The sequence below is a fragment of the Aythya marila genome (assembly GCF_965140915.1).
Source record: "Aythya marila genome assembly, chromosome: 11".
NCBI classification, from domain to species: Eukaryota; Metazoa; Chordata; class Aves; order Anseriformes; family Anatidae; genus Aythya; species Aythya marila.
The window spans coordinates 18,119,682-18,131,386 of record NC_139052.1 but is presented as its reverse complement, the minus strand read 5'-3'; the positions used below and the strand labels follow the sequence as shown (position 1 = coordinate 18,131,386).

At 40.6% G+C, this 11,705-nt stretch overlaps 1 protein-coding gene across 4 annotated transcripts in view; it reads right to left on the bottom strand.

Annotated features, from left to right (window-relative positions):
• Nucleotides 1-2,226: 2,226 nt before the first annotated feature.
• The window catches only part of LRRC28 (leucine rich repeat containing 28), a 57,283-nt gene continuing 47,804 nt past the window's right edge, over nt 2,227-11,705 (bottom strand). For all 4 annotated transcript variants that reach the window (XM_082768992.1, XM_082768994.1, XM_082768993.1 and 1 more), the window contains one exon: nt 2,227-10,363. In XM_082768992.1, coding sequence (XP_082625118.1) covers nt 10,291-10,363 — 73 coding nt within the window. In that variant the 3' untranslated portion in view covers nt 2,227-10,290. The remainder of the gene's footprint in view (nt 10,364-11,705) is intronic.

Below are 11,705 nucleotides of genomic sequence, written 5' to 3'. Positions count from 1 at the left end.
AGCACATTAGCCCTGAAGGAAAAGTGTGAGGTGACAAATCTCCAGTCGCTATAAAAAGGCCTGGTCTCTAGAAGGAGACAAATGAATATCACCCTGTCCACCAGAGATACTCACCCATTCTTCCCCTATCCATGAAATTCACTGAGAGAGGGCACAAGGGTTTTTAACCCTCTCCCATCCTTTTTTTCCTACTCCTCTCTACCCTGCAACAGCCCAGGGGACCATCCCCATTCCCAGTCCAGCACTGACAGTGGGGAAGCCAGCACACAAATGTCCTGCCCGTGGCTGCAGCAGGCCCCGTGCTCGGTGTGTCCCTCGGGCAGAGCAGCACCCTGCTGCCGCACAGTCACTGCAGTGCTGGAGCCCACGAGTCTGGGCTGTGAGGAGCATGTTCAACCTCTGGCATATAACCTGCAACACGATCTCCTTCACTTCCACGTGGGGCATCCCTTTCCTCCTGTGCTGCCTAGCATGGGCACGAGCTTCATCCACCTGCTGTGGGCTGTTCGTTGGTCAAGTGCACTCCTCTGACATGAAATGTATACGTGGTTTCTGGGATGTTAGGAGGACATCACAACCCAACCTGCCCAGGGTAGGACAGGATTCACGGGAAGGAAGCCTTCTGAGCTGCTGAAACAGCAGGCTGCAGTCTAGTCAAGCCTTAACCTCTCCCCTCATCCCCAAAAGAGGCAGTAACAATCCAGTTAGGAATTTGGAAGCCAGCGAGTATCTTCCCACAAACAGGCCAACTTTTTGGCAGACGGGGGCAGGAGGGCCAGGAAGGCACACAAACACATGCTCTCATAAGGCCATAAAGAGCTTCTGTTTCCCGACACTGCAACAGAAGGAAGGCGGAGGGAGAGAGAAAAGCAGCAGTCTCAGGCCACGTGGCAGGTCAAACCACCGCCTAGTTTATTGGCATCCTCTAAAGTTTAAATATGCTTTGAGCCAGCAGTGAATCATCCCTGGCAGGTAAGAACGATGTTAATTTATGACATGCCAAGTGCAAGCAGATCTTTTGGTGTCCGTCCAATGGTTTTAGTCTTATTAACACACAGCGATGGCTCAGGTTGCAGCTGTGCACATTAAACTCTGGCAAGTGGCATTTTAAACAATGACAAACTTCAGAACAATCACTCCACACATGGAGCCAGGCCAGGCAAAATTGAAGGGTGGCAGAATAAAGGTCAGGAGGCTAACCTGTTTGTCTGGGAGAGGAACAGGTGGCCTGCTTGGGTTGCTGCAGGGTCTTTAAACTGTCTGAAGGACACAGTCATGGATCATTTTAACCCATTAAGCTGCTTAAGCCTTCCCTTACACTGATTTGAACTTCAAGAGAGTATTAAATCTTAAAGAGCTTAGTAACACATAAGAAAGCTCTCCCCATGCTTATGCGCTCACAGCGCGCGAGCTGTGCTGTGGAAGTGCACATCCTTCCTTGGAAAGCTGGCAGACCTGAATGCAAGACCCCTCTGGCAGCAACACCAGATCCACACAGAGCAAAAACAGCAAGCTTTAAATCATCGCATTGCACCAGAACAGCAAGTCCCAGTGGGCAACACACAACATGGGTGTGTTTAACGAAGGGGAACACATCACCATCACCCCAGTGGTGCTCAACAGGCACAGGGCTGCTGTTCTCTTCAGAGCCAGAGAAGGAAGACAGGTCACAGAAGAAAACATCCCCTAATCAGCTCCTCCCTTACCAGCCTCACAAGGGACAGAGATAACAGTGATTGCTGAGACCCTGTGGCAGCCTCCAATTATGTCTAGGGAACTCAAACCACATCCAAGCAGGAGGGCTGCACATGGGAACACCTTCTGAGCGCTGCTTCTTACCTTGATATCTGGGCATAGTCAGTCCAAAGCACCACTGCCAGTCACGTCTTCGTGGTGGGCGAGACTTGAGACACTCTCACTGCAGTAACGTTAAATATTCCAAGCCATGTTTAAAAGCTGCATTTCCCAATTAGAGCTGTTAGTTCAAAATAATTTTTCAAATTGTCAAAAGACAGATGTTTCAGAGCAAAACAGTTAAATAAGAACTGACATGTAATAATGTTTTCCAATGCAGTGTTTCCAAATCAATTGTTTTCAGCATTTCTTATAGTCAGAAAGAAAACTTATCCTTGCAAGTCGGATTTTTATTTTCCAAACAAGTTTTATTTTCCAAACAAGTACTTCCCAAAAGAAAGAATTTTAAACAATAAAAATGTTTGTGTTAGACGAATGCAAGAATTTATCTACACATGAGACATGACCCAGAACAGAGTAGGGTGTTCATAAAGAAATTATTGTCTCGGATTTAAACTCCAGGTGTGTGGATGTACTTTTTCAAAAATGAAATTAAAGGAATTAAACTCCTTCGTAACAAGGCACTTTTATGCTTGAGTAAGAGCATCCACGCATGAAATTAATCAAGAATACCTAAAGCCATAGCAAGGTCTCGGGCTACTGACTGTAAATGAAAAAGGTAAATTCATTGTTTCTTGCTGCTTCTTGCTACAACACCACACCTGATCCCCCTGGATAAATGTTCCTGAGAGTAAAGAACTAGTCCCAGCATGTCTATGAACACCTCACAGTAATACTTCAATAAGATGGAGCAGAATCAATATTTTTCTTCTTTGCAGCTCGGGGCCACAGGGCAGCGAGCTGGGCAGGGATGTCAGACAGCATGCCACCCGACACAGGGCAGGGAGGGGCACTGGCTCAGCACTGGCCTGGAAAGAAATTTCTAGCTAGCAGATACCAGCTCCTACACCATCTGAGCTTCCTTAAGGGAGAAGGAGGAGGAAAAAGAGAGATAATTAATGAGAGCTTTTCAATTCAAACCCTCTCCCAAGTATGTTTCTAGGAATCAGACATGAGATGTCTGGCTGCAGTTTAGATGGAGCTACCAGAGAAATCTGAGCCCCCAGGTTTCACAATGGAGGCTCTGGAGCCAAGATTAGATACAGCTAGATCTAAAGGCCTGATACACAGCATTGATTTAATATAAATGAATCCATTAACTTATGTTAAGTTAGATATCCTCTATTCATCTGCAGCCAGAAGAGAAGGCATAGTTGTGATCTAGATAGTTTTACAGAAATGTGATTACATGCTTCCGCCTGCTGAAGAACTAACTGGAGTCACCGTGCAGGTAACACACAGATACAGTATCTGTGAAAATGGGACCACAGCCAGGGTTTGAGTACTGACTACAAAATGGAGCATCATTCTTAAAAAGGCTTAGAAATAAAAGGAGGACTCATACAGGAAGAAAAACAGAAGCAGGTATTAAACTGCAAGAGTAACGAGCATATCAGCAGAAGTATAAAAGCAAGTTATAGATCATCTTAACTCTTCAAGGATGGAAGATACAAACCAGCTCCCTTTTGTGGCAGTTACTATCTTTGTTTCTGTAAAAAACTGCCAACAGTAAGGTGTGAATATAAAGAATAATTAGTCCTGATAATTTTAGGCATGGGATTCTTTACTGCCTGTACAACTCACTGTTTTTCATCCTACTTTAAAAAGAACACTTACCTAGAATTCACATACGAGATGTTGCCAGCCCTCTTCCAAGCTAGGCTTTCTGAAGAAAGCGTTTTTCTTTGTATTCCTTCTCTTCATGTATCATACACATTGATTTGGCTTTTTACAAAATGAAATTAGAAAGGTAACAGAAGCGGTGCAGAAACAAAGGCAGCCAAATTCAAGTCCCCGTTCAAACTGTTTCAAAACTTCAGTGCCAGCAAAGTAATCACAGTTATCGGAAACTGACCCAAGAATATTCAGCTTAATTCTTCTAATTGCCTTAACAATAAAAATCAATGGTTAGAACTATAACATACAAAGGAAATGTATAAGGATGGATAGCAACAAGTGATCAATTTAAATAATAAAACTTGCCTCTAGAAAGAACTTGAGGTAACTTTTACAAATTTTCCATAGATCTACGCTGCATCTTCAGACCATATCTCCAACTGACCAAGGATTACGCGTCCTGTTTCTTCATCTCCAACGAAATATTATCCTTCTGGTGGAGTTTACCTGAACCAAATGGAATTTAACATTTTTTTGCTTTCTTAATAACTTGATTTGGTGTCATGAAAGTACAGTAACTGGACATGTAGAGTAACAATCAACAAACAAACTCAGGATTGCATTTTACATCATCAGAAAGCTTTCTCAATTCATCCAAATGAAATCAAAAGAAGTCCAGTACGTAAATTCTTGAGGCTTACAGAAAATGACAGCAGAACACCTTCAAGGTACTAATCCCCATAGCATGCTTGTAGCCATATTTAGCAACAGAACAGCCAATGACTGACAACTTTTTTTGTCAGAAAGAGCCAGTCAATATTTATATTCCTCATGAATGTACAGAAGAGGATCAGGGTACTTGGGAAATTAGCCCTTGATTACCATTTGGAAGACATCATAAAGACAAATCTCATCACCACCTCCAACAACAGAACTGCTTTCATTGTTGAGGCTCGGTATCTCTCACAAACACATCAAGGTCTTCTTCCTGTGAGTAGGAGATGTCTGAAGGGCATAATGGGTGCTCAAAGAGCATGCTATGAGGGTTTTAATATTTAAAATGTCAAAAGATAAAGAAAGCATTTGGTCAGCTCTCCCTCTTTCTTGCTGAAGTAGTAGGCAGAAATCTGATGGTTATAAATGGTCACGCCCAGGCCCCTGAGCCAGCACTAGGGAATACCAGTGGTATTCTTCAGTGCAGAAGAAAGAGGGCTCTACTGTAATGTTAAGCAAACACTGAAGTTGAGAGACACGGATGCAGTGGTTCATTTCGGTTCTCAAGTTCCCAAAATGTCACCACATAGCACAGCCCGAAATCTTGGCTTCAAAGTCACAAAATATCCAGTGCCTTTCCAACTGAGATCCTCAGCTCCTCTCATTTCCTGCATACAATAGCATTATTCAGCCACTGAAGTTTCCACTTAGCTTGCATTTATGCCAAGTACTTTTAATTGCAAAGGAAAAGGATGTTAAGCTCTCCCATTTGTTTCTTTCTAATTCATAAGGGACACAGCAGTGGTTGGTAAAAGTTATAGGTTAAGGGCTGTTCTCATCTCTCCTGGGGGACTTGCATCATCCTGCTGCTGACACAGACGTTACCTCCGTCACAAAGGTAGGAAAATTTGTCATTTGTAAAACACTCAAAAGGCTTATCACTGTAAACTTACTAGCAAACAAGCAAAGTCTGAATGGTATTTAAAGCCTTCAAGACATCAGTGGTAACTGATGTTCAGAGTCACCTTGATCAGCATAGGTCTCGTTTACAACTGGATATGCTAGCAGTCACCAGATATGTGTACAATAATTCGGAGAACGTCCTACTCAAAGAACACAGCAGAACAGAGTAGCGGCATTGACCAAAGCAAAATATGGCAGAGCTAGGAGTGAAGTAACTGGAGAAACAGATGCTTAATTTCTGCTTATTCTTGGCAATCTTGTTCCAATGATGTGTTAGACAAGGGGAAAAAACTGCTGAATGCTGCTCAGTAAATAATACATGAACCAGGTCTGCGTCTATGGACTGTTAGTGTGGCACGTAATGCAGCCCTATTGAAAGTTTTTTTCTTTTGATCAATCCATAAGAGGGCCTAAAGTAAAGGCCAGGTTGGATGGGGCCCTGAGCAACCCGCTCTAGTGGGTGGCATCCCTGCCCAGGGCAGGGGAGTAACGGCTACGTGATCTTTAAGGTCCCTCCCAATGCAAGCCGTTCTGTGATTGTTTCCTAAAGCCAGATTTTCATATGGCTATTGGTTGCATTAGGCACTGTCTGGTGAACTACATTGCCTAGGACAAAAGGGTTTCGTGAATTGAAGTGGTGTTTGGGGCTTGGTAGTGTTCTGAAGTGTCCCCGCCCCACCTCTTCCACCTTGGGAAGGAGGACTTATTAGCTAATTACTAAGCAAATGAACTGAAAGGTAAATTAAAGATTATATCCTAACACAGCTTAATAGCCCCAGGAACAATAGTTCAGTTAACTTTAATGGACTATAATTCTATCCAAAAATATAGTTTATTAACAAGCACATACAATAAATTGCACCACTAACTTTAAATAAAATAGCTAGCAAGCTCACCTTCACACTAAGTGACATTTGGTTAATACAGAGCAAAAAAGCAATACACATATGCTTTCAGCAGACAAAATGAACTTAGATGCAATCCAAGTTCAAGTTGTGATCCAAAGATGGGTACATACAGCAAAAACAACGAAGACTTCACAAGAACCTTGCCATTTCTTTCTACCAGACCTTTGGTCTCTTACAAAATAGGTCTGTAATACAAAAAGTAAGAAAAACTCTGGATTCAATTTACTCATCCTCTTCCATCACAAGTTAACTGTAACATTTTGTAACAACATGAGGAGTAGTAAGAGGGAGGTAAGAGGCAAAGAGAATCACATCTTGTAATTGCATAAGTTCAGCTGCAGATAGAAAGGTTGCCTAACAGTAGGCACAGAGATCAATGACATCGTCCCCATTTTTGCAAGAAATACAAAGATGGTAAAACACATTCTTCTCTCTCATCAGTTAGAACTTGATCCAACCTCAACTGACATCAAGGCAAAAATTCTTCTATTATCAGTGGTACTGATGAGGCCACAGAGGCCTTCAAAAAATAAGTCACCCTCTCTAGTGAAAGGTTTGTCACTCTCCAGTCTTCAGCTTGGCTGTGATGTCAGTAAAACCTGACACGCTGTTACCACACGGGCATTAAGTCTCATCCTCCCTTCATGCCAGAAAAAGGGATTCAGCAGAATTCGATATATAAGACTTGAAGCCAACTTGGCAATAAGCAGCTCCACTCTGTTCAATGCAAGATCTTACCCTCACCACAACGAAGTAAATAGACAGTTTGTAATGAACTTCAGTAAGAACCCAAGAGAAGCACCAGGACAAACCCGGAAAATATTCATTTCTTGATATTAGAGCTTGTTCTTTGCTTGGGACAGGACATCTGTATTTCTGATTCTCTATAGGGGGTAGTAGCAAGAAGGTTCCCAAGAATAATGCTCCAGACGTAATGGTGTCCAGTGTAGAACTGCTCAAGTAGTATTTTTAAACAAAGCCAGAGATTCCCATTTCCTTTGTGGCAGAACTAGAAGTAATCTCTATAAGCATAACCCAGTAGGGTCTCAGTTTTATTAACATGGTGTCTCTTATGACAACATAAATTATGCATATGCTTCTTAATTACATTTACTCAGAGAAATTTTACAGCAGCAGCAATGAGTTACCAATTTATCTCCTGTTTCCTTCCCTCTCCTGCACTTCTCTTTATGTCTACAAAAATCAGAAACTTCTCCTGCTCTCACCTTAAGCAAAGAGTTAAAAATTTATTTTTAATCTATTTTGATGACAAAAAAAACCACACCCTATTTAAATACTGCTAGAACCCCAATTTTTGCAGCTCGAGGAGAAATTAATCTCAACATGAACTGGTCTGACCAATGAGAATAATCAAAAACTACTCAGAAATAAATGCTTTAAAGAGAAGCCATGAAGTATTTGACCTCGTTTTGAAAAATTAGTGGTGCAGTTCAATCAGCAGCAAGCTCCCTCTCCTCTCTGCAACCTGCAGAGCTGGCTCTCATATTAACTAGTTATGAAGTACTCTTACAGTGGAACAAGTTTAGAAAAATTTGGACAAGTGAGAACGGAGTTACTTTAATCTAGGACAGTATCACCCAAAGATGCAGATGAATACAAACACTGTTTGTATTAAAAAAAGGAACATGAAATTCAGCTGCATTTTCAGTATCTATTGGCTTTCCTCTTCCTTGTTTTATAAAAATAGGGTATGACATTTCAGCTTCAACTGCATGTTTAAGTCATTTATTCATTGAACATGCCATTCTTGAAATATCATCTATTAAAATGTTAGTTAAGATTCATCCTGCTTATAGAACAGACTCAAATTTCTTCTGATGAACTACGCTTACAGACAATAATGAACTGATATGAACTCAAAAATTATCATGGAGGGGGGAAAAAAAAGCAAAAAGCAAGCTCCATTCTTACCACCTGACTCCTAATAAAACCAACACCAATGCCTTTTAGCCAATGAGAAGATTTATCTCCCAATTTCATTTACATAGTGAATTCAGACTAACTTTGCTTTGAAGTGTACAAGTTGCTATTTTAAGAGAACAAAAACTTCTAACAAAGCATCTCCTTCAAAGGATACAGAGGAATAAAAATAATACTTAAAATTCCTCGTTGAACTATTATATCAAAAAGTAGCATTTCTAACACTACCATAGTTCTCTTACCATCCATTAAACACACTGGGTTCTGAACTACACTTGCACATTTCTGATACAGGTAGATATTGTACATGGGTAATGTACATCTCAATTGTGCAGTTCCGAAGAAAGACAGCTGAAGATTCATTTTGCTGCAGTGGTAAACCCCACTGGGTGGGAAGGCCTGTTGGGGATACCAACATTGAAACAGATTAGTTAAATGACAGTAAGAAATCCAATAGTGAAGTGTCTGTTTGGACATGGCTCTTTCCCCTACTGCAAAGCAGATTTATTAAATGGGATTTATTTTGCAAAGTTTCACAACTCTTAAAGAGTAGATGATACTCACATTCCTGAAGGATTAAGTTCGACATTTCTTAATGCTAATTCAAGTCTCTAAAATCGACCCAATAAAACCAGCTAAGATTTTACAAGTAACATGCACAAACCTAAGAATTCTACCCTCAAAAGCTGCCTTTCTGGTAGTCTTTTAAGCTCTTACGATACTCCATTTATTGAAGAGATGCCAGGAAGCCTGCAGCGGGAACAAATGCTTCTTTGGCAATAGGAAAACATTCTAATGCCTCCTCCCTTCAAAGTATGCACACCTCACCACAACATATGCTAATATACTACCAAGTCTCTTTATCTTGCCTTTTTTATAACACACTGTTTCATTCATATTTATTTCAGCATAGAACTAACCACTGCAGCGCAGAATGCTGTGCTAAATCCACAAATAATTTACACCTTAAAAAATTAAAACAAAATGAGCATATTAAAAATTTACATGTTCCAAAACAAGTCAAAAGAGGATAATTCTATATTAACTGTTTCAATGTAAATTTTAAATTTCAATTCATGCAGACATTTGGGGCCTTTTTTCCATCCTTTGTCCTTTAAAATTAACATGATCTAAAAAAATAATTTCCCAAATATGATATTGATTAGAAATTTGTGCTAAATTTGACATTAGTACCCTAGAAAAAATGTTACAGCCCTTCTACGAGGGTATCTGTGTAGCATGCGTGCCCACACATGGGCAAACACATACTTCCCCCCCCCTTCCTCCAGCCTTCTGAGGTTAACACTTCACAAAAGCTCTCACAAATCAGTAAAATGCTGATTCTAGAAAAATGAAGCCCAACTCCTTGTGGGTCTACAGGCTGCAAGTGTGAAAACAATAAATATGAATAAATATTTACACTATGTTTTCAAGACAACTTCAAGTCTTTCTCCTGAAGAACTCAGAAGCAAAAGGGAAAGGGTTTTTAAAAATAAAACATAAGTGATTCAAAGATGATTAAAATGTACCCCCAAACACGCTGGAGCAAGGTCACTTAGTGTAGATGTCAGTACCAGCCTTTGTTACTGAAACAGGATCTGCAGTCTCCAGACATATCCTAGTTACTACAGTGGAAACAGTGTGGCTTTTAATAACACCAGAAGGGAAGATCTGCTTTTAACACATAGCTTGGTATACAACTGGGATAACTCTGTTGAGGAAAATATTGAGATGAGAAGTTAAAATTCTGTGGAAAAAAATCAATGGAACCTTCAAAGGTTTTTACAGCTTGGACCTATGCACCAAAATCCAGTTGTAGGGTGAAGATGATGGGAGCAGTAAGTGAAAACTTACTTTTTTTTTTTTTTTATTAAATGTCAGTACAACACTGTTAGAGGAATGAAACCTGCTTCAAAATACACAATGGATCCACCTGAAGGCAGCCACATTTGAGAAACACTGGAAATCTGGAGTCAGAACTTGTGAATTTGTTTGGTTTGTATGCTGTCTTAGAGGAGAGAGAAGTTAATACTTTTAAAAGCTTGGTATTTACACTTCCGAAAAGTTTCTGCACTTCATCCAAATTTGATAGGGCAGGATTTAAGTGCCTCTTAGTGTTCCCGACTGGGCACTTCTGCTGCTTTGGCACACACGCAGTATTCCAGTACCAACGGGATACGACGTCTAATGCAGCTTTAAACTGGCAGCACTCCTGGGTAGTTTTAAGTGTTTATCAACTCAGTAGGTCAAATGTCTGCAGACACTGGGTGGAGCAGCAGTATGCCACAAAACTAACAGTTGTCCTCCTAGAAAAAAAAAAAAAGGGGGGGGTGGGGGGGGAACAGTTGTCAGTAAAGATTAAAGCTCCTGGCCCCATTCCCAAGCAGACAATATGCTGGTTTGTAAAACACAGGATTAGCCCATCTCACCCCGTTCAAAAAAGACTCATTTGATATATATGAGTGCCTGATAGAAAGGCAGAGAAGCACAGGAGGAGTTCTCAAAAAAACCTTCCTGGTTTCTTATGTGCTCAGTTTAAAGAAACAGCATGTGGTTTTTCTCTCTGTGCAGGGTGTGGCTGGGTGTTATAGCCAGTAGGTTTAACAGCTAAGAGGAAAATAGCTGGGTAATTCTTTGATTCAGCTTGGCTCATGTGTTTTTAAATTACTGCTTGCAGGCATGAACTAACTGAAGTCCAGTGTCGTCCGATTCAGCTGAGTGAACAAACCGGGCCCAGACCTTCACAAAGGACGACAAACAGGCAGCACAGTCACATTAATTCCAGCCTCACCAGGACCCTCCTCCTACCTCCATCCTGACCAGGACCTAAATATCCACTTGTCAAATATTAAAAACTGATTTTTGCTAACCCAGAACTCACACTTCACCCAGTGCTAATGTCATCAGTGCTTTTTCAGATAAAGAAATCCAGTTCAACACTTAACTACCCCTTCCTGTGAGAGGATACAGGATGCAACACAGAAACCCAGACAAGATACTGGCATGGATGTGGCATGTGCTAATCAGTGCTGCTCAAACATTCAAGATCCTTACCCTGTGTGTTTTCATGGTCACTGTAAGCTGTTCAGAACAGAAACCCTGCCCTTCACATCTTTCTAAACCAGCTCTCACACCTCTACACTTCCACATAATCTTACCATGTCAAGTACAAGCTACAGAGATAAGGATGACAGGCTACCCCACTTAGATCTCATTTTCTGTGGATTTGCATCAAATGCCAGCTACTCAAGACTGTACTCATTATTGCCTTTTGTAGAGCACAGTACATTCTTCTCTAAGGGAGGGAATGACAACTGACATAAGGTAATTAAAATATCATTTTTAACAAGTGAAAACCATGAAGAAATATTTATTTGCAGTTAACATATTTTTGAATGTTACTGTTCTTCAAAAATAACCTTGTATGTTTTTGTTGAGTCATGATTTTAGTAACTCCTAGACACATTAATAGACACTTATTTATCATTTCATAACTCTAATTGCATAAAGTTGCTCATTGTCGAACTTAATTAGGAAGTAGACTTCTCTCCCACTGTTGGATTATTTCAGATAATAAAAGGATTCAGTGAGCAGTATGCAGATTACCATCACTTTCTTATGAAGTTACACCATTCTAATGGAGCTCAA